Source organism: Anas acuta, chromosome 11 (assembly GCF_963932015.1).
Source record: "Anas acuta chromosome 11, bAnaAcu1.1, whole genome shotgun sequence".
Classification (NCBI taxonomy): Eukaryota; Metazoa; Chordata; class Aves; order Anseriformes; family Anatidae; genus Anas; species Anas acuta.
The window spans coordinates 12,571,346-12,595,149 of NC_088989.1; the positions used below are offsets into that span (position 1 = coordinate 12,571,346).

Genomic DNA, 23,804 nt, shown 5'->3' on the forward strand with positions numbered 1-23,804 from the left:
AAAAACTGCTCAGGAGGGGCTTTCATGACAACTATCCATGATGCTTGATGTCTTTCAGACCTTTCATATACAGAGATACAGGCTCAATTCATACACAGCTACAATCTAGAAACTTTGCTGCTAGTTGACATATAGTAAAGAAACATGCATTTTTTTTTTCTCTTCTAAACAGGCTCCAACAAGACATTTAGCTCATTAGATGAGCTAAGGAATCTATGAACAACCCAGTTCTGCACTTCGGAAGGAAAATACAGCATGGTAAAGACCATGATAGCTCCTATGTGTTATAATACGTAATAGCTATTATAGACTATACTAAATGAGGTTTCACAGCAATCCTGTGTAAGATGAAGCAGAATACCTGTTCCATAACAAAAACATCTGTAGCATGATGGATTTTTGAATATGCAAGCAACAAAAGGCTTCCATCTCATTTACTTGGAAACAATTTCCACAGGATTATACTAACAGAATAGTAATCAAACTAGTAGATGAGAACAATCTAACAGAGTAAGACAACAGAACATTAACAATCACCTGTGTATTGTTGTGTTTGAAGCTTTGAACCTACCAAACCCTTACACTAAAAGTACATGTTTCTAAAACACCAAGAATTAAGACTTGTTAACATCTAGTGAGCAAAGCAGTGATTTTTCAATATATATTTTTTTAATAAATTCCAACTAAATTGCTGCTTTTCAGGCAGCTTTTCCAAGAAATTTTTTTTTTTGTCTGCATTATTTATGAGCAGCTCTCCCTTTAAATACTTGGGCATGAAAACAAGCATGGTATGAATGAAAATCCCAAATATACAAGTGTTTCTAAAATTTGGTGGAGTTGTAGAAATAACGTACACAGAGGATTTACTACAAAGAATACTGAAATGTTTTCTGAGGCACGGGATATAATTTGCAATGGCAATTAGAAAAAAAGCTTCCATTACAACTCTTATTTATGTAAGCCATTACCTCACTCAAACTGAATGTTTTGCCTTTTTTTTTTTTTAATGGGCAATGACTAGTTACTTGAGATACAAGAATTTCCTTGTTTTACCTATTTGTGCATGTGAAGAACTTCACACGTACAGACAGGATTTCAGTTGTTTCTACAGCACCCTTTCTATGTCAAACACATGAGCCATGTAGCACGGGCTGGCCTAAAACACTGATTCCATTAAAATATTTGAACAAATGTTACTGTATGAAATTGTCAGGTTTTTTTTTTTCTCCGCTACAGTTCACAGAGGCTGCCAAGATAGAACAGTGACATCATGACAAGTTTTCCCAAGTTGTGAGATATGTCACACCCTAAAAGTTTGGAAAGCAGCAAGCAGACAACTAATATCAGAATGTTTTAAACCACAATGGAGTGATAGGAGCAAGAATCATTAGCAAGAACTCACTTGGGAAGTGATCAAGACAAAAAGAACCACCTTGCAATTAAGCATGGCTCTGTCAAGCTTCTACTTTTTTTTTTTTTTTTGAGAAAAGATGTAAAATTTCTTCCTCCTGCACAGAAATGGCTATCAAACCCTAATTTCTAACTTTTTCTACAGCATTTTTTCTTAGAGAATTTTCATTATTAGCAGGACAGAAGTCAAAATTTAATTGCTCTTATTCTGAAGAAGGCTCCTCTTTCTTAGAGGAATAACAGCAGAAGACCTAAATAGGCTTTGCTGACATTCCTATAAAACGGTGCAGTCATAAGCTTCTCAGTAAGTGTAACTGGTATATGAAAAGTATCACATTCTACAACAAACTACTACCCATAAAAAATAATTTTCTAAAGCTAATTTAATTTCCTAAGACAATAAGACTTGTGTTGTCAGTCCATTTACCTGTCTGTTCATGTTTTCTAACCATTTGATGTCCAAACCCAGCAATATACCGACAACAATCTCAAGGTATGAAGTTCCTACACATTCCTTCTCAGTGGCTGAGTTCATAATGATGGTGTTCATACTAACATTTGTTTTAAGGAGGAGTCCTAAAATAACCCTTATCAATTCTAAGGCAAGATAGCCTCTCAACCACGGAACTCACTCGCACGTACAGGCTGACAAGCAGGCGTGTAATGCCGAAAATGCTTATGTGACATGCTACCACAAGCCCAACATACTGGACGAGTGACTCTTGTCAAAGCTTGAGCAAGCACAGATCTCTTATAACACCAAGGCAACAGAAAGATGTTGGAGGGGCTGAAGTATTCAACAAACCCGTAGAAAACCAAACTTGGCTAGTTACACTGCTCTTCCAAAACCTTTCTGCTTTCAGTCAATACGAATTTCACTAGCTTGAAAACAGTAGCTTCTGTGTCACAAGTAAGAGTTACACAAATCATGGGACTCTATTCTGCTATAATCATTTTGGGCTGAAAGGAGCATGAGCGTGGTCACTGCATTTTTCATAAAGCACAGACTGTGCCTGTGTTGAAGACATTTTAATGCATCCAACTTGAGTGCAGATCTACAGCGATTAAAAATTATTTAAGAGGATTTTACTACTAAAGTGTAGAGACTGAGAAGTACAAAAAATAAACCTCAGTGTTTAAGGAAAAGGTAAAACAGCCACAGTAAGAATCTCTGCATCATTCAAAGCTAAGAAAGACTGAAGGAAGAGAAAGGAGAAGAGGAACATGTTACAGATTACTTGCATTTTTTGAAGTTATGATTTAAGCATAGAATAGGAAACATTTAACAACAGAATTCAGAGATACTGGGAAACAAATCATATTTAAAACATAGACTCACTTAACATTTTCCTTCATAAGTCCTTAAGATGCCATGGAAACAGCTAAAGCTATATATTTCCCCTAGGAGACTGAGGTGAAAAAAATATTTCATACCTTGCAGAACATTTATTTGCTTGTTAGATTCTTCAACTTGCACTCGATATGCTCTTCTCTCTTCTTCCAAAAGTGCTACAAATGAAAGCGAAAATGTGCCCAAATGTTTGTTAGTAAGAAGTATTTCAGTTTTGTAATTAGTTTTAGTCATGACTTCCCCTTAATTAAAGATTAAAACAGTCAGATTATTCCAGTAAGTTATCAAAGCTAGTAACTGTAAGTAGTTTAATAAAAAGTTAATAGTAAATATTATTGTGGTAGTATTGCAATTAATTTGAAATTAATGCAATCAGTTGCCTGATCCAAAAACTCCATGTGTGCTAAATGCAAACTAGTGTAGAGGTGGGAAGAAAAAGCTTCAGCATGACCACTGAACAATGTGAGTTAAACTGGCCTACGCTATTTCCTGCAAAAAACAACCCGTGGTCTTGCTGATGACAATGATACAGCTCCATGTTTGAAAGGACAATCTGAAGAGCTACCACTGAATGCATTAAAATATGTGCCTTATCTGACTGAAATATAGATGAACCAATATGTCTAGATAAATATATCTTCTATGAATGAAATATATAGAGTTCATGTACATATTCAATGCTATGAAAAAATGGTCAATCTTGAACCAAAAAAGTCAGGGGCTCAATCTGACTGCCTATGCATATTTAAAAAAAAAAAAAAAAAAGTTTCTGACATTCTAGGAAACAAATCTATCCAACAGTCAACAAAGCTGGACCCCTTTTAAGGTTACCTATTAAATACGATTTTAATGGATACCCTACACAATCAAGTTGATCTGAGTCTCACCTTGAAGTTCAAAGCATTTTTGTTTACTTGTTCTAGCTAGCTCTTGGGCTTCAATCAGCTCCTTGTGTAGTTGCTGAATTTCTTGCTTAGCCTCAGTCTCTGATTGTGCACCCTGCAATTCATCTGATAAAAGAACATTTTCTTTAAAGCATAAATTTGTACAACAGCTTAATTTGCACTGTCATGTGATGTCAAGTACCTTTTTATTCACATCATCCAGAGTTAGTTAAAGTAAACTCAAAATTGGATTAGGTAAATATTAGCAAAAATATTAATAAACTTTTAAAAGGAGGTAAACATATGCATAGTTTAAAACATTCATTCTACATAACACACAGTAAAAAAATCATACACAAATTCAAGAATTTTTAAAAATACTATATAGATTGGCACGAATTTCTGTATTGACATAAATGAAGAAATGATAAGCATAAGACAATCCTTGACTGCATTTACAACTGTTCTATTGTTAAAAGAAAGCTATTGTAACCTTCTTTCCCAGCACAGACTTAGCAGTAATGATCCTGCATCCCCTATCGCCCAAGCCCACCCTCCCACACTCCTGCTCCTCCAAGCACATCCCAGCCCAGTCCAGCAGCATACCGACACACAGAGGCTGTGTCTTTCCTATTCTCACAGTAATGAATTGGTGTGATCACAGAATAGAGATATGGGTGCCCATGTGCTTTTAGACCTTCTCAGAACAAAATTATGAGAGCAGAAAGAACAAAGAGGACTAAATATTTCATCCAAATACTCTTTTATAAATTTATTAAGAGTTCCAAAGCCTAGTTGCTCTTTACTGGAGATGTTTTGTTCTTAGCTTCTCATGGATGAAGATTTGGAGCAATTAGACTTTCAGTCCTCCTTAATGAGACAGTTCAGCAGAAACGGATGAGGAAGTTGGCAAATTATGTTCTCGATAAAGAAGCAGTGTCCCAAATCAAACAATAGACACCCTAAATGAACTTTCTGGTGGACAGCATTTTCAAATCAATGAAAGCATACATCATGAAAGATAACACTGCTTCAAGGGAGACAAGAAACTTAAGTTATAGGACAGCATAATCAATTTTGCAGAAACGCAATGTGTGTCAAGGTAAAAACTCTTTTCTACTCAAATGCAGAAGGGAAATTTCCATACACGTGATATGCTTTTAAATCAAAAGCCAAGAAACACAAGTATGCCTATGAAAAACCTAACAGGCTTTTGGTCATCTACAAACTGACAAACATGTTTGTGATAACTCTAAGATGTGAAACAAATTCTGTAGTAGCATTGCTCTATTCGTAACTAGTAAAAACTATTACTGGGCTCTGAAATAATTCTTTCTAGAAGCAAATTGATGTCATGAAAACTGGTTAGAGAACCAATGCAAAAAAGCTGCAATTAAACAAGTATCTGAGCAATTTCCAGAAGTATTTAACATTGGACTAACTGTCCTCAGAAGTCTAAAGAGTTCTATCATTAATTATGAGGTACAAAAAAAATAAGTCAAAATACAACTGTTTGAAAACCTTCATCCATTTATTCTAGTTCATGGGAAGTTTTCATCTGTGATCAGATTGTTTGCTGTGCTATAAAAGATTATTAATAAACTCCACTTTCTGCCCCACACCCCAACACAATAAGATTTCCTTTAACATTTATTTTGTTTTTCACTCTACTGGTAGATTTAAAGTCATTAACAATAAAACAAAACAGTGTGATACATAACAAATCATTTCCAATGCACATGAAATCTGCTTCTCCTTCAATCTGGCTCTAGAAAAGAAGTCTAACTCATGGGTCAGTTCTAAGGAAAATTTAACTATTCCAATTCATTAAAAAATATTATAGCGTGTGAAGGAGTATTTTCCATCCATAAACTTGGATTTTGCAATTTCAGGATCTGTAAAGCTTTAATAAAAAAGACAAAGTTGAGATTTAATCAACATGATTAAATCAGCTTGAGGACATTAGCAGAGCTTTGCTTACATGTTTGCCTTTATATTTTTGTTCTGATAACAGAGATGATAGAATGATACGTAGGCTGCTGTCTTAATTCATCCCTTATCTGTATGTCTGGTCTGTGGAAGCAACTACCTTAGTAGGCTGGTATTTCTCCAAGTCTCACAAAAGTTCCCTTTCAGAATTTTGCAGGATTTCTGAGCTTGTTCAGATGAGTACTTTCAGAGTATTCAGTGAAGTCAGATATACGATTATAAATCTGAGTTTTCTTCAGCTTTATAAGATTCACAGAAACTTTATAATGCACATAAAATAAATATTTGACTATTGCAACGTTAAAAAAAATGGTTCCCAAACTTCCTGAACGAGACCACTACTGATTCTTGATATTTATTATCTAAACTAACACTATTCAGCAAGCCCTCAACCAAACACACTTTTTACTTCGATTCCACAGATCAGTCCCGGAGTTACAAAAAAAAAAATGTGAGGAAGTTGACAAGAACAAGATCACTGAACTTCTGACGGCATTTATTATTTTCCATCTGTTTAACATGTACCTGTTTTTCACTTTGCAATTTTTCTTTGTTAGAGAAGCTACTTACATAGCAACATCTAAGGAATTCTTATAAATGGCTAATAAAGATGTTTAGCTCTACTAATCTGTGCAAGGTCTTCCCCTTCCCCATCTTTGCCAGATTCTGACTTGCAGAAAGCTGAAGCAGATCCCTGAATGCTCTCAGAAGTTATTGATGGAAAATACACTTGGAGGAAACTACAACAATTTAACATCTCATCATTTTCTTGTTCCGTACATTTGTTTTCTAAGTTCCGACAGTTAAACAAAAAGGAGCAGTGCCTTTTCCAACAGCCATTTCCGCATTCCAGCAGCTGCCAGATCAGAAATGTTCTCACTCTTCCTTAATTACATGAACGCATAACAAACCCAACTGAAAGTCTTTCTGTGGCAAATAAGATCCTTTTAAGGGCAAAGTCAAGAGTATGCAGTGGCTCTCCGACATAATTGCAAACAAAACTGTGAGCTTACAGACTCTTCATAAAAATTACAAAGGCAAATGATTCATTGTACAGATATTTTTAAGTGGTTTCAGGAGAACAAAATAGGAATGCCCATAAATAGCTTCAAGAGAAGAAGCTTTTCCAATTCCTTTAGATAATTATAATATGTATTTTGATTGCAAAACTGTCTATGCAAATAAGTATTTTTCTACTTCTTTGAAGTTCAGTGATGGTTATGGTTTAAGTCTAACTGGGTAAAGACAGATAAAACAATGACAATTACCCACATGAATACAAGACTGTTTTGATATTACTACCAAAAATTTGATTTTAGCTTTTTAAGAGTTCAGTTACCCGTCCCTGTCACTTTAATACACCCTGGACAGAAAAAGTGTAAGTACACCCGACCCTTGACGGAACACGAGCCCATTCTAACCCAGGAAGCAGCATGCTCACAGAAGGCTTATCTCGTTCTTGGGCTATAAAAGGCAACCTTTCTGACAGAGCCTAGGAAGGCTTTATCTGCATTTAAGGAGAGTTCAGTCACCAGTGATTTTCAATCTCAGGGTGCATGGACTACTTTTCATGTGCCTGCAGAGGCTAACTAAGAAATCCAGCCAATTATGAGTAGTCTTCAGTTGGCTATGTGAGAACATTCACTTCCACTGACTTAAAAAATATATATACATACACTTTTTTTTTTTTTTTTTTTTTGAGAATCCAGAAGGGTAGAAAAATCACTTATCAGTGGACCTACCACTACAGATTTTTTCTTTGTTTTTCCACGAAGTGTGTATTTGCTTAAAACATTTAGCTAGCTGCTTTTGAATTATAAATACAGTGTATGAGTAAGGTTATATGCTTTACTATTTTTTGCTGTTCATTGCAGAGCAAAATGTAAATGAAACATGCACAGTGTTATGAACACTCCTTTTTAAATAGTTCTGTTGAACTAAAAATCACTAGAAAAATCTCATACTCAGTTTTAGGTTTCTTGTTTGGAAATATATATACTATATATTTTAAAGTTCTTTCTATCAGAAAATCAGAGAAGTGTAAACAATTACAGAAAAAAAGCTCTCTTACGGATTTCCTAAATTTCATTGTGGTTTCCTGTCTTTCTGAACCATGAAAAGCTCTCACATTCTTCTTTACTTGTGATGCCAATGTAAACATCATTTCATAGATATTCGCAAATATGTGGCAGCACATAAGGCCAAAAAAGTTAACTTTCGGTATGATAAATGTAACAATACCCCACAACACTTTTCAGATCATGTAAATATGTAAATAGCTTGCTAATCAAGTATAAAAGTACATGACTTCAGAGCAGTAAAAAGTATGATTTTGTAACTATAAAGATCATAGCTAAGGTTCAACAATCATTCCAAATATTGATAAAGCAAGGAATTCAAATCTTCACTATGTTAACAATAAAAAAAGACTTTAGACTTTTCTGTTTAAGCCACCGATGCAAATCAACAGAAACATTTCTGGCAGTGATGCGAACTACACAGGTAAAATGTCACAATGCTTAAAGTATTTGTCAGTGGTGGAGGAATCCCTTTTCTCCTTGGTTATTAGCCCTAAACTGAGTAAATGTTGAAACTGTTTTTCAACAGTACTTGAAGTTACAAGTTCATAGAACAGTGTTGGTGAGTGCAGCTAACTGGCTTGAAGCACAAATCACTTGTATATTAACACTCAGCAGCATGCTTTAGTATCACCCAAAGGAAACATCATTAAGTGCAACTCTTCCATACTACCATGATTTAAACATTTCTTGAATTTTTGTACAAATACACATTTCATTAAAAATCAACAAAAGAAAGCTGGTAGACTAACTTATAAATACAGATTATGAGTCTAAAATTACAAAAATAAATTTCTGTTTACCTTTCAGAAGAGCTACTTTAGCAATAGGTTCATTTAGATCTTGGTCATCCATTTGGGCATCTGGAAGAAAAAAAACACTTTCAGAGAACAGGTAGACCACAGACAGTTTTCATATGTGCATTCTTTAAGCAAAGAACCTTTTATGCTCTTCCCACATTACAACAGTTATTTATGAAGTTGCAAAGTAAACAGTACTGCTTAAACTTATAACCGACCTATAATACATAACACACAAGTATTCTCTGCCCTTTTAGAAAATTCTCATGATTAAGTGATTTAATTCAAACTAATTAGATTCTACAGAAACTTCAGATAAATCTTTACCTGTAGTGTCGTCGCTGCTTTTTTCCTTGCTTGGACTGAGAGTGTCTGACAAATCAGATTCTTTCACTCTTGCCTGATTCTCTGTAAGAGACAAGGAGAATCAGCTACAGTAAGTAAATACTTTGTTCAGTTTCTTAATAACATTTTTTTTTATACACATATATATCTAATGACTGGTAAATGTGACTAGAAAAAAAGAGCTGAAAACACTTAAAAACCTGGTGTTTGCTTATTTCTTCATAAATTTGGGCTCAAATAGATTCAGTATTACTGAAGTCATTATCTAGCCTAGCATCTAATAGGGGATGTAAGAGCCTCATGCACAGCTTGAACTTTTGTTTAAAGCTGTATTCTTGCCAGTTGGAATTCTGTGCAACAGCTGATTGTTTTATTCAATCAGGGAACAAATAAGAAAAGAAAAGTAGAACAATGCAGATATTGTTACAAGTCAGAATGAATCTGCTATTAAGAATAAAACTGTGCTTCAGCATTTTGGACAAAAAAATATCAGCAAGTCTTGTATATACTGTACTGTAAAAAAAAAAAAAAAAAGCGTAGTGTTAACCAATCAAGAATCCTAGTAATATAAATTAATACACTAACTAGTTTCTAGAAAGAATTTTCAGTTCAGATTGTATTACTACAAGGCAGTCGCTGTCTCTTTTCCATGAAAAAAACCCTTCATGAAATAACTGCACCACATTATTGCATGCAATTTAATGAAGCCTCACGCTTTTTTTTCACCAGTTCTAAATTTTTAATGGGAAGCAGACATTTTCAAAAGATGAGGGGACACAGCAGTAGCCCTGACTCCTAGTCTAAAGACTTTGTGAACCTTTTTTTCTTTTTTAATAACTATTTCAATTTAGCTATGATGGAACCATTACACAAAGGCACAGCATCTCGACCAAAACCCAGAAAGTTTGGCACATCTGAACCTTGACACCAACATGCACGTGAGGTTAAACATAAGGAAGTCTTCCTTGGCCAACTATGCCCAGCCTTGGTTTGACAGCATTGCTGCCTACCACAGATTAACAGATGTTTCTTCTGAGTATCAAGTTCCAGGTAGAGAGAGATACAAACATACGTACAAAGGCATCATTGCAACATTCCCATTATACAGACTTCTCTTCTACCATAGATACAGAAATGCATGGTGAACATAAATAATTTCTTCACATATAGAGATACTGTATATTAAAAAGCGTCAAGTAGTAAACAAATCAAGTGTGTTATACCAACAGGGTTAGTATATGAAAATGTTTTTAAAAAAAAAAAAGCAAAGGAGTCACGAGAAAGTTTGGGGAAATTGTTTTTTCAAATAACAAGAGAACAAATGGAACTGAATGCCCCCAAAATGAGACGTGGAAAAATGAAGAGATACGCACTTACACTGCGAAATTAGCAAGATGACAAACACAACAGGCTAATAGAAAGAAACCATTTTCTTCATTTAACGTGAGAAGTTTTCTATTTCTTTGTGCCAGAACATCTACTTTTAAATGAAACAGAAGAAGGCAAGTACAAACAAAGAAGCTGATCAACAGCCAGACTTCCTACCTTAACATAACTGAAATCACTGGAGAGAGAAGGGGAAAGCACCTGTATATTTAAAGCACGTTAGGGGTTCAGACCTGGCAGCTATTCCAAATGGAAGTCATATGACTTCACAGCTGACTTCAAAGCTCATATGGACTGGAGCAAAGCACTTGATGTTTGGGAGTTCCTCTATGCTAAAATGAAAGCAGCACTTCCCTAGTTTAAAAACAATACTCCTTAAAAATAACATCTGAAGATGTTACAATACAAAGCATTTTACAGGTATCAAATAGAAACAAGCCCACAAGACTGTCACGAAAACTAATAATTATCAAAACAAGTAATACATTCTTTGTAAAGCTTAGGTATTAAGAAAAGTATATCCTAAAAACCTCACCCATGTCAATCCAGAAGTGCTAAGCTGAGCAGTATTTGTATCCAGCTAACTTTACCATATCTGGGCATACATGGACACAGCTTCCTTGTTCTGTGAGAAGTGGAGCAGTGCAAGTTCCAAACCCTGAATTAATTCTCTCTCTCCCCACCTCCTCCTATACTCCCCTCCCACACATCCTCAGGTACACAAATTCCTCCTCCCCCCATCCTCCTCCTCCAGAAACAGGGACCAAGATCAGGCACTAGAGGAAAGATATAAGATATATAAGATATAAATATATATAGCAACTATCTCCATCCAAAACAGCAGAAGTAAAAAAGAGAAATGGTTTAGAAACCTGCTTACTATTCTGCAGCCACAGTCTTAAGGACAAAACTGATTTTTGTACTACATTATTTCACAGCACTCATTCCTGTTTCCCGTAATAAAACGGAGCTGAATAAATATAGCCAAAATGATAAAGTATATTAAAATGTGTTGACATCATACTTACTTGATGAGTTTGAGTATATTAACAAGCACTAAAAATAGCTTGTCATTTTGCAAGTTAAGTGGCATGCAAGTGTTAAGTTACAGTTATTGTATGCATTCTTCTGCCAAATATGGCACACTGTCTGTAACTTACTCACATACAGAAACAGATTAAAGGTGCAATTTCAGACATAAGGTGAAAAGTTTCTAAAATACCAGAACTTTAAACAAGTTAATATTTATTCAATATAGTAACTCTTTGTAGAAGGACAGAGGACAAAGAAGTGAGTTAATATGTCTAGACATGAATAAAAAGCTATGAAAGTGGAATCAGCCTGAAAGTCCAAATGATTATACATTATTAGACATACAAGAAATATTGATCTATGCACTTTGAAACATTCCTGGTTTTGACACTGCAAGATAAGGATCATTTGTCTTTCAAAAGGTAAATCTTTTCTAATTAGATCTTTGTGTTTCACTTGTTTTACACTGAAGAGCGAAAGAAGTTAGAGATGCACATTTATATTTTATTTGGAAAAGGCAAGTTTAGAAGGTTAATAGTTATTTTAAAACAATTATGAAGGTGTAAAGTAGATACAAGTCAAGTTAAAAAACTCTTTATTACAACTTGAGTGAGCCTAAACATTATTTCTATGTCCTGTAATAAAAATGAAATCATGATTGAAATTTATGCAGGCATGAGAGATTTAAATCAGTTTGCAAAAAATACTTTCTATTTTTTAGAAAACGTAGATTAAGGTTAAAAAGTCAGTGAAGACTACAATTTCATGTACTCAATCTTCAGAAATTAGTTTCCCCTAAACATTTTTACCCCACAATAGTATTTGGAGCAGAGTTCACTACACAATATAGCTCCCCTTCATTGGTTATTTATTTTTCTTAAATGAATATTCAACAACACTCAAACTGCTAGTTAAAGACAGAACAGACATTGAAGTGACATAAAAACCATGCTTCAAAAACAATTACATAAATCCATAAGTCTAACCTTTCAAAAGCTTTGTTTCTTCCACTTTGGTTAGATGTCCTTCATCTATGATCTTGTCTGCCAAACAAAATAAGTGTTACTTTCCAAGCTCAAATTAAGCAAGCTTTTCCCTGCACACATCTACGTAGACTACATTCCATGACCAAATTAAAAGCTGATAATATTACAACTCAGGCTTGAACAAAAACTTTATTCTGGCATGGAATAATGAAACAGCACACGAACCTTGTGGAACTTGGTGATAAAGTGCATAATTTGCACTTTATTAAGTGCAAATTTGCAATTTATTAAACTTACATTATTAATGCTTTGGCTCACTAATGAAAAGTTATGATTTTTTAAAATGAACTTTTTTAATCTAAGTAGGTGCAAAAAATAATTAATAAGTTCTCAAGTTATAACTAGCAAAAAAAAAAAAAAAAAGGGAATTCTAAGAGCTAGTTGCTTGAAATGAACACCCACCAAATAGAGTGCACATCTAGAAATACACCATGGTAAAATAGCAGTTGAGAAGCCACCTCCACATCACAACTGCTTTATCAGTGCCCATGAAAAGTATACAGAAATAGACTTTACTAGCTTAAAACTTTCAGAACGCTGCTTTCCAGAAGGCTGTGCATACATCACATTCAGGTTCAGAAAACCGAGTTTACATAGCACAGACAGGGCAGTCTACCCATGTATGTCAGGTGCATAAACACCTAAAAACTGAATTTGAGACTAGATTGCTAACTTCTAACTAAGTAGCCTATCCCGGGAAGACACAAACACAAACACTAAGACCCAGGGAAATAAGTCTGGATTCATCAATGATACCAAGAGAACTACTAAAGCAGCAATTCATTTCTTGTTACAGGATTTCATTATTTCAAATTGCTTAGCAAGAGGTTAGGCAATGCCAACAAACAAAGTTACTGAGGGTCAAGTATCTTACAGATCAAATAATCAATTTCTATGCAGTAAATCTTGCACTTTAGACAGTGTTGAAAGCATTCCTAGGGGGCTGTTAACACCCAATGAAACACCAGGCTGAAGCTGCCTCTCGTCCCCACTCGGCGCTGTCCCTGCTGGATCCCTGACAATCTGGCAGAGCACAGTTTGCTGGTTCAGCCATGTGCTTAACAGGTAATTGAGATGGAGAGAAGACAGGACATACAGTGCGTACAAGAGTTCAGATTAAGCAAGCTGGCTGACAGGAAATCATTCTCAATTTCTTAGCAAAAAATAGTGAGTTTAGTCATGGTTTCTGGCTTCATGTCGGTCTGGAGATTAAGAAGTCTCTATATTCCTCTGATGGCATGTTGCTGTCAATATGACAATCTAAGGACAGATGCAGGACAAGAGTTGAATGGAGAGATCTTTTTCAATCACAGATGGAAACGGACAAGCTTTTAGACATGAAAACCTGAAGTCTGAAAATGTGTTTGTATGACCAAAAGCTTGTCCCATCCCATTCCTGTACCCCAGCCAGACAAACGACTCCGTAAAAGATACATCCTCCAACTATTCATATCTACCAATATTGTCCTGCATTTTCAGAAGCTTTCACAAATACTGTTTCAGTAAAGCACTGAAATGCTCTCTGGATTTTTGGGATTGGGTTCAGGAAGTCACTTGTCATCCAGTTCAGAACAGTTACTGTGCCTAGACTGCGGAAGGACAACAGTGGGCATCGAGCTTCTACAGCCGCAAGCAACGAGTGACTTGATGATATTATGAACACTATTCTGCTTAAAAATAAATAAATCACATCTAAACGAAAGCCTTCAAATGTGATTCTTCCAGGACTCGGTTGAGGCTGGAAGAGTGTGCAGGTAGGAAGGCAGCAAGAGAGGAACTGAGGAATTCTGCCCTTATTTCCAAAAAAATGAGCTGAATGTAAAAACCTTGCACTCAGAATAGCTATCAAATGCCTAATATGAAGGGCTAATCATCTATATGCTGGATGGTTAGCTTAAAATACACTTCTGTGATCAGCTCACAGAAGAAAATTTTATGTTATGAACTGATGGATCTTGAAGTCTTGACATTGAAAAAACAGAATAATTATAACACAAAAGAAAATAATTAGTCTTCTTGGCCCAGTCATTCTCACAAACTCTCTGAACATTGGCAGCAGCTCTTCACATTTTTGAGAATCCCAAGTTCCCATGACTAAAAGTTATGTGCAGATTTAAAAAATTTCTGCTTTTCCCATAGAGGTTTACTGTTTCTAATGCTCATTATGGCAATTTTAATTTCAACATTTGTAGCTAAGTTGCTTTCTTGACACTATTTCAGCAATAACACTCAAGTCCCCTTGCCCAGTGTGACCCGAAGCTGGTACAGCAAATATTTTTTACTTGGTGGCTGGCATCTCTCATAACTTCCAAAAAGACTAAATACTCTGTGTTTTAAAAATAAAGCATTAGGATAGTTGAAAGCCAACCAGAAATAGCTTATTTCAGCTTGCCTGTGTATACTTAGATAATAAATAGAAAATTGGATGTAGACATGAAATTAAATAGCATTTCATACTTCTATTCTGTACTCTTACCTCCCTAGTCACTAAAGACAGCAGAATCCAGATGACAATCAGAACTTAAGAGAAAGTTGAAGTAGATATACCTGTATCTTTAAAACTTCCCTGTTTCAGATCTCTGCAACTTTACATGTTACTATTTCAAAAAAAAAAAAAAAATCTTCATAAACTCCATCACTTAAATTTAAAAAACATGTAATTAAAAACAAAATCTCCATTTGTCCTGAATCAGGATGTTCATTTTTCTTTTTTCAAAAGAAAAGAAAAGAAAAAAGAGGATCCTAGATTTAACCTCTGGCAGAAATAGTTTTAATATTTCATGTTATCCAGTAATTACTTATCAAAAATTAAAGACCTGTTGATATATACATATATATAATACTTTCTACTGAAATACCATGCTTTGAAGTTAAGATTTGCAGATCATATTTAAGTCAATTCCTGTCATTTAAATTTAAGAATTCCCCTTTAGAAGTAGGTTGCCTATTACTATGTGCAATCCAATAGGATATCTTAGCGTTACAATGATTGCTTAAGCAAGAGTCCCCTCTCAATATATTTCGTTTTTTGTACCAAATTAATCTCTCAAGGAAGCCAGTTTTGAGGACCAATGAAAGGAAACCTGGCCCTCTACAGAAGTTTCAAAACATCCGGAAAAAAGTTATACTAACCAGTTTTAACTTCATTTGTCACCCACAGGTCATAAATACATTTTTAAAAGTTGAAAACAGCCATTCAATCCATTCAAAACCTACTCCATTTAGATAAATAAATTATTGAAATAGAAGCGCAAAGGAATAGTAAAAAGGCAAACATTGACTTGCATTTAAAATCATAAATGCAAAATCATAAAATGAGGAAAAAACTAGGTCATAAGGAACAGCTAAATTGGAACAAAAGATAGGAAGCTGACAGGGCACTAAACATCTCTTTTGTCTATTAATCATCACATTTGGCAATAACTCATACCCAGTACTAATTAAGAGGAAGAAGAACGTGTTTTTTTTTTTTTGTTTTGCTATCGATTGTACTGGATTTCACCAGTAGTAACCGAAAAAAAAAGTTATGAAATGAGCATCAGGTGAACTGGATGTAATGATCAGAACACGGCATACTTCTCAGATTATTCAGAGCAAGATTCCGTAACATTTTATAGCTGCTGTAGATCAAGAGTTACTGGATGATGTTGTGAGCCCTACTGTTTGGAAAAACAAAACAAAACCAAAACACTGAAGAAGTCAGGTTTTACAAACAATGCTACATATGTTAAGCATCCATGCTGCATTGCAATTGAGATTTTAAGAGTCCTGTTGTTTCTTCCTTACCAAAAAAAAAATAATTAAAAAAATCTGACTATCTTGAGGAGTCTGGATTGATGTTAACGTATAAGTACTTTTAATTGCCTTTAACCTCATAGCAACTGTTTATACAGAATATTAAATAACTTAATCATCAAATTCTCTTTCTCATGCTACTTTACACACATTTCCTTGACTCTTTCTTCTTGCATTTTTCTTCACTTCCCTGCTGAAGCTTTCCTGTTTTCTTCCCTGCTTCTTCCCCAGAACTAGCAATATGCACACTTTCCTCTTCCTACCAGCAGAAGTCAAAACCTCTTCTCAAACTGTATCACAGCTGTTTTGCTTCTCCTTTCTTTTTAGATTTCTTGCAGATGATAGTTTTAATGCCTCTGCTTCTATTATGCAACAGCAAACCCTACAAAGACTACTTAAAGATGTGACATGCATTTCCAGGATTTCATTTTATTTTTATAATACACCTGCTCCTTTCCCAAAGAAAACCGGGGGGGAGGGAGGAGAAGCGTAGTATAGTATGACAGGCTGTGCCCTTTCTCAATCCTGCCAGTCTTTGTCATATCGTTCTAAACTTCAGTATTTGCTGAGCGTCTTAAAGCCTCGTTCCTGGTGACCCCCACTACCTCCCAACCTTCACTGCTGCAGAGAGTGAAACACAGGAGCAGGACTAAAAAGAACAGCTTTTACATGCAAAATTAAACAGACTTGGAATCTTTTTCTTAGTTGATAGTAAAAACACACTAACGAAAAATGCAGAACACTGAACCCTTGAAGCTCATATCCATTCTGCTGAGTCCACCAAAGCCTTACAGTTTCTCTACTCTAGCTTTCAAACCCCTCAAGAAAGGGAAGACATATCTAAATCGACCTTTATTTTATTGTTACTACTTTAAATTGCATGTTAAAATCTTTCATTAGATCCTGATGGTTGCTTCTGCTTCTCAATAGTGACAAGACTGGCCACATTTCCTTTGCAGACTTGGTGCTAATTTAAGTTTTGCTAAAGTAGGTTAAGCTAATGCCCAAACAATGAAAACAGTCAACCAAGTTTTATTTGAACATGACTCAGCATGCCCGTTTTTTCAATCCAGACCAAAAAAAAAAAAATCAACTTCAGATTATGTAATAAATGAACTGGATTCTTTGTGAAATTTAAAATTATTTTAAACATCAACTCTCCAGGAGACAGCTACCACTCATACACTTTTAAAAATAAGGATTTTTCAATTTAATACAATTTAAGTTTTCTTTGATAAACTAGTAGTAACCTGTCATTCAGTTTATAGCACTGCAATCGGTATCACAAGCAGTAAAGTCAAACAAGTCTGTTGTGTTTCCCTACTGAAATACAAAGGGGAGGGAGCCTAACACGTATAAATGTCAAAAAAGACCATCTTATTTCTGTTTAACTTAAAGAGTTAACAGAAATTATGTATTAGGGGAAAAATAATTCCTTATGCTACCAAGGACCTTTCTTTGAAGTTTAATAGCACTCTTCTCTTTTTCCTAATTGGACAACAAGTATTAACACCTTAAGTGTTAATACAACCTTTTCGTTAATTACACATATGCAGATTCTGCTGCTTCATCACTCAATTTCAAAACCCATTTGCTTTGAAAAACAAGTTGCTCATTCCAGAATATTACATCTTTCCAAAGGTTGGTATTGCGTATTTACGCTATTTTTATTAAAAGAATCTCTTATATTTCCACATAGAAATTTAAACCTTGTTTCCCTTTTTGTGCTTTGTAACAGATAATTAGAAAAATATGTAAAATAAAAAAATAAAAATATGTAAAAAAGAAGTGAAATGGAGAAAAGGCATCATTACCTCATCTCTGTCCCACAGCAGCCTATCATGTTTGCTTAAACTGACATTTGTAGGCTTTCAACTTCTTAATTTGTAACACAGATGAAAAATTACACTCAGTTTTAAGTATCAAGTGGCAACACTACCACCCTTTTACTGGTCAGAGGAAAATAATGGATTAACTGCTAAGAAAAGACAATTCGATCATTACTTTCCAAGAGCAACGATACCTCTTCCTACTACAGGCATCTGTTTAATACCACAATGCCACAGTTCTATGCTTAACAAGTTTCTGCTACTACAAAAATAATGAACAGAAGTGACAAATTCTGGGTTTTATCCACCTTTTCTGAGTTTTGTGTTGTTTTTAAAGCAAATGTGACGAACACTCTTGTACTCACTCTGACATTCTATGAATTGATGAATAAAAGTGCAGTCCCCTCCACTCTTTGAAAGAAAGTGCTCTAGTAAAGAAAGAAACACTGAAGTTTACATCTTCTTACCATTTTCAGGTTGATGCAACAAAAATTTGAAAGGTATATTAACAATATTTGTCATTGTGAACTTTTGAGGTCTGGGTTAGATGCAAGTAGACAATACGTATTTGAAATAACGTCTGATTGGGTGATACTAGAAAAAGATTACTCTGTCTGATCAGCTTCAAAAGGGTACCTTCAAATCCTAAAGTTCTTAAGCATGAGAAGTCCCTTACCTCAGTAGAAGCTATTTAAAAAAACACACTTTATTTACCAAATTTAGTAGGAACAAGTTAGAAAATTCCAAACATTCTGCATTTGGCATTTTCAGTATTACATTTTCAGGTTAGGTGGTGACAAACGAATTCCACTGAATTCCCATTTACAACTTCAGACCTCTGGCAAAAAGATCAACACACAAGTGATATTCTAATGACAATAAATTATGTATTCTAAAGATGATACATTATTGAAACACTCAACTCCATAGTGCTGTCATCAATTCCTATTCGTTAATTCAGAATGAGACATGAATATTGGCAAATACCAAACCCAATTGCTGAAGAAATAGGGAGCATGTATTTAACCTACAGTCTTCAGCATTTTATTCTTAGCTTTAAAAGGGTATTTGTTTTTTTTTTTTCATCTTCATGTTTATTCTTCATATGGCATACCCTCTTGAAATGCAACAATATTTATTTTACAAGTGTAAATATCTTCCTTTACTCTTTTTAAAAAAGGTTCACTGCACTGAAACAGTTGATTTTTGAAAGGAGGACATTCTGCAGTAAAGATCTAAAAACTGGGCTCAACTCCCAGGTTTATCTAAGTCTTTTATGAGACCTTGTTCAGCTCCCAGTTCCATCACAACCTTGCATCTCTTAAAACAGTGCTAGCATTTGCATTCTGAAGAACCTTAAAATCCTTTGACCTCAAGAGTCTAACAATCTCAACAGAAAAGGCTGCTTTTTTGTACACAAACCAGCAAAATTGGTTATATTTCAACAAATTTGCTCCATCATTAGCTTCTGATATCAGCAGTCTAGCTGTTATGAGGAAGGACATAATATGCACCTTCACTATATTTGAAAGTAACTTTAAAAAGTAAGTTTTACTTTTCTAACCCACAAGGACAAGGGTTTTAAAAGACAGCACCACGGCCACCATGGCTATAACATCTGTTTTTCCTTTTTTTTTTTTTTTTTTAAGCTTTTGTACATGATCCTCTTTTAAATGACTGTACTCAAGTCTTTAGTATCTTTTCTTTATATAATCAATGGCTCAAAAAAAACTAAATCTGAAAGCCACTGAGAAAAATACAAGTTACTGAAATAACTCAGTTCTACATGTTTGTCAGTGGCTCGATATAAGTTACTCCCTTTTGCACCAGAATTTCCATATGTGCATTGAGAGAAAATGAATGCCTAACCATCAGCACTTTAAAACACTTAGCTATAAAATGACTCTAGAGACACTATTAGAAGAGCTCTTTGTTCCTCTACTTCTGTGGCTGTCCATAACATTAAAAAGTCATGTAAAATCCTTGTTCTTGCAACAGTTTAAGTATTATGTCTAGGAATATACCTTAAGGACTTGACCTGAAGTTTTGAGAGACAAAGAGACAAAAGGAACATGAAAAAACATACCTAGTTTGTGGAATTTTCCTTCTTCTTCTTTAAATAAATAAATAAATTGGGGGGAGGGGTCATACGCAGCACATCAAAAAATATTTAAGAGAAAAATCTTGTCTCAGAGTTTTAGTTGTGTAGAGCATTTAATGATGGAATAGTGTAATACCGTAATGATAAACAGATAGAGGGAACCTTTTTTCTCTCTTACAGGCTATACTATGTAGTACAAGTCCAGTTCTAGAATTTCTAATTTCTACCTTTATCTATGCGTCTTTTCCTTATGCAAAATATCCACAACCTCTTTCACTGCAGGAGCAGCTGAATCTACATTACAACCCTTGAATTCTCAGTTCTTCTAAAATAATGCGAGCCTACTCAGCAAAACACAGTAACTGTTCCCTGCTGATTTCAAGAGGGCAAAATCCAAAATCTGGCAGAAAAAAAAATTACTGCCCATCTGTCATTATATGAGAGCTGGATAAAGGACAGGAGAACAGAGAAAGGCACAGTCTGTCACAAAGAGAACACAAGACAGCAAACTCTAAAGAGTCAGAGAAATGTCAATGGACTTGGTATAGCTGAAATGTGCAGAAGAATGTGGTACAACAGAAAATATGGAAAGCTAAGCGAAAACACAGAATAAAATAACGTTAGATGCATGAGAGAAAAAGGCGACTGATTTCATAAACATGTACAAAGACAACTTGAACGGGATGTTCTACAGTGTCTATAGTCAAAAAATGAAAAAAAACCTGGCAGACAGCTTTCCAAAACTCCCAGGTTTAAGCATAAGTGCCTGTCCTATTGTTACACATGGGAAGAAGGAATATGTATTTCTATGCATTCACCCACATGACGTTTTGACTGTTACGTGATCCAAAATTAATCAAAAGGGGGATTGCTTCTTAAACTTCAAGAAAAAAAATGAGTGAATAGCAAAGGTACATTGGTATTTAATTGCTATAATTGCATAATAATGAATTTGGTTTTGACATCATATTTCAGACAACTTATCAATTTTGACTAATAAAGAGGTGTCAGTATTTAAGAAGATGTGGTATTCCTGTGCACAAATTTAAAGCAAGTGTTTGTTAAAAAAAAACAGGCATTTATTCTATGTTTACTATGATGTTGTAAGTTATTTCCCTGTAAAACAAAATATATTTGAGCTCATAGTTTGAAAGCTTTTAGTATATGTTTCAATTCAGTGCTAGGCAATTTTTTTTCCACTGTTTTGTACGATTTTCTAAAAACCTCCAACAACCTAACTTACTGAAGTCTTACAGTTTCTATGTTTAGAGCAAAGAATGGTGATTTTTATACAGTATTTCAGTTTTGCACTGTAGAGAAGTTAACTATTTTCTAGGGTGGAAAATTAAAAAAAAATAAAAATAAAAGCAAGTTTATTTCTTAACAATTCTACCCATCAAGCATGAGGAGTATTACCAATTGAAACTTACGGAAACTCATAGAAAAGATGGATTGAAGCTAAGGCAAAGGGATAACTAGCACTTAAATAAAGGAGTTTTTTACACAGTTCCTGTCAGTGTGTAATGTTTCTCTCCTCCTGCTCCAAATAAGTAATAGACATGAAGTTATGCCATTATTAACTACTTTTATTTTGCTATTATTCTCCCTAATTAAGAAGCTCTTCATTTATAGTACAAAGAAATTAGATAAAAAGCTAAAAATTAGAGCACAGACAGCTTTTAAATTTTGTTTCCAAACACTTAAACAGCATAAATATTAGCTGGAACCACAAGTTCTCATCCAACTATTTTCACCAGGCTTCCTCAGAGCTTTCACTATCCAGGAAAACGCAGCAAATGATCAAGAAAGCTACATCAAGGGATAATTTTAAATGAACACATGACAACAAATTTATCTTAGTTAATGGAACAATTTAGTGAATTTAGAATCACAACTGGAATAATCTTTTTATATATGAAATCAGGCAAACATTTAGTCAGACCATTTTATTCTAAAATCCTCAAGTGTCTTGTCTCTCAAATGTCTGTTAAGATGTATCGGTTAAAAAACCTAGCTTAGACTAATTTTGTCTTAAAAAAATAGTTAATCTACATTAACTCCTGTTTTGTAAATAGATACTCAAGTTTTAAAGATAGCTTCTGTTATTGGTGTGTCATATACTTGCATTTTTCATACATTATAGACAGCAAAAAAAAATTTGCTGACTTTACTTACCATACCCAATTTAATAGAAAAATTGTATGTGTCTGTATTGCAAGGGAAAACAAAGGGGAAAATATTTAATGAAGGTTTTCCACTTTGTGTCACAGGTCTGACAACACTTCACTGGATTCCCATTGATTCCAGTGAGACTCCAACAGGAAAAAAAAAAAAAAAAAAAAAAAGACAACTTCCACATTTGGCTCCTTTGAATTTACAGAACTTGCTAAAACAAAACAAAACAACCTCCCTGGACTGAGAGCCTAAGCAAAAAAACTGCTGGTCAGAAGAGTGGTCAAATGCTGTTTCATTTTTTAAAGAGAATATTATTCAAAGTAAGACTTCACAGAACAAAAATAATTTGTTCAAACATCAACCATAAGACAAAAGGTAGCCTTGAGATACACTACCTTTTTCTGTGCTCCCATTAATTTTAGGTATGAAGTCATCGACTTGTATGCCTAGGATTAAGAAAGGGTATTATTTCTAGAACCAAGCAAAATGTTTTGGTTTTGTTTATAAATACAGCACTGTGAAATGCAAATGGCTTTTCACGTTATTTCTTCCAAGTATCTAATCTAATCAAACAAAACAGATAAAAGATAATGCATTTTCCAGCAGTACAGATCATGCTTCCAATTGTTCAAATGTGTAAGATGTTGCTATCATCCAAAGAATTACTGTCCATTACATATACGTGTATATTATATATATATATATATAAACAATTTAAGCAAAATAAAACAAAAACAACAACAAAATATTTGGGGGGATTAAGAGACATGGAGGCAAAAAGCACTCTGATTGAGCAACGAACCCTAGGCCTGAACACTCACAACAGCAGTGCCCTCTGCTGGCACTCTGTTGTGGTCACATATATTTCAATGTTAATCTGTGTAGAGAAGAATCCAATACTGGCAAACTTGTAAATACATTACTCTATTGCCAGAAACCGAGACAACGTGATTATTACAATAAAAGGAATTGAACAGATATAGTCCGGAAACCAGCTTTAAACAAGAAACTGATCACACCTACCTAAGCTGTTGTGTTCTTTAAGAGTTTTCTCTTGAAGGTGTTCTAACCGTACTGTAAACAGAATTCCAAGAAAAAGATATTTCACAGATTAAAAGAAAAAACAAAAAAAAATAATTTTCCCCACTAGTGACTAACCTTGTAAAGCAGTTAGCCGCTCATTGGTGAAGTCATTATCGGCCTGCAAAGCTTCTATTTTTGCTTGAAGCTCTTGCTCTCTCTCTTCCATCTCATCTATTTTATGCTGCAGTTCTTTTTTCTCAGCCAATCCTTTCTGTTGGATTTCTTCTTGTTTTCCTTCTGCTACCTGCTCAAAAGAAAAGAAAAATCCCCAAATAAATTAGAATTAACATCTAAAGGAGTAGATTTCCTTGATGTTTTTATGACTAAATGCGCTAAAGTAACTTTCTTTGGTAGTCAGATGAAGAAAACATGAACACCACAAAATTTTTCTACTCTTATTTTTCTATATGCTTCAATTTAGGCACAATAACAGAGAGAACAAATCTCAAACCATTTCAACTCAATTTTTGTCTGAAGCACCTGAGTTCTGCAGAACAGTA

General features: G+C 34.5%; 1 protein-coding gene across 33 annotated transcripts in view; it reads right to left on the reverse strand.

The window, feature by feature from the left end:
• SLMAP (sarcolemma associated protein) overlaps positions 1-23,804 on the reverse strand; it is a 100,065-nt gene that overhangs the window by 28,239 nt on the left and 48,022 nt on the right. For 5 of the 33 annotated variants that reach the window (XM_068694910.1, XM_068694908.1, XM_068694909.1 and 2 more), the window contains 9 exons: positions 23,380-23,548; positions 23,245-23,295; positions 22,617-22,667; positions 18,311-18,373; positions 12,262-12,318; positions 8,840-8,920; positions 8,516-8,575; positions 3,649-3,771; positions 2,845-2,919 (listed from right to left, as the gene is read on the reverse strand). In XM_068694910.1, the coding sequence (XP_068551011.1) occupies positions 2,845-2,919; positions 3,649-3,771; positions 8,516-8,575; positions 8,840-8,920; positions 12,262-12,318; positions 18,311-18,373; positions 22,617-22,667; positions 23,245-23,295; positions 23,380-23,548 (730 nt within the window). Of the gene's footprint in view, positions 1-2,844; positions 2,920-3,648; positions 3,772-8,515; positions 8,576-8,839; positions 8,921-10,402; positions 10,460-10,778; positions 10,935-11,123; positions 11,177-12,261; positions 12,319-18,310; positions 18,374-22,616; positions 22,668-23,244; positions 23,296-23,379; positions 23,549-23,804 lie in introns of those variants that run through there. The other 28 variants (XM_068694927.1, XM_068694928.1, XM_068694912.1 and 25 more) reach the window with 22 other exon arrangements.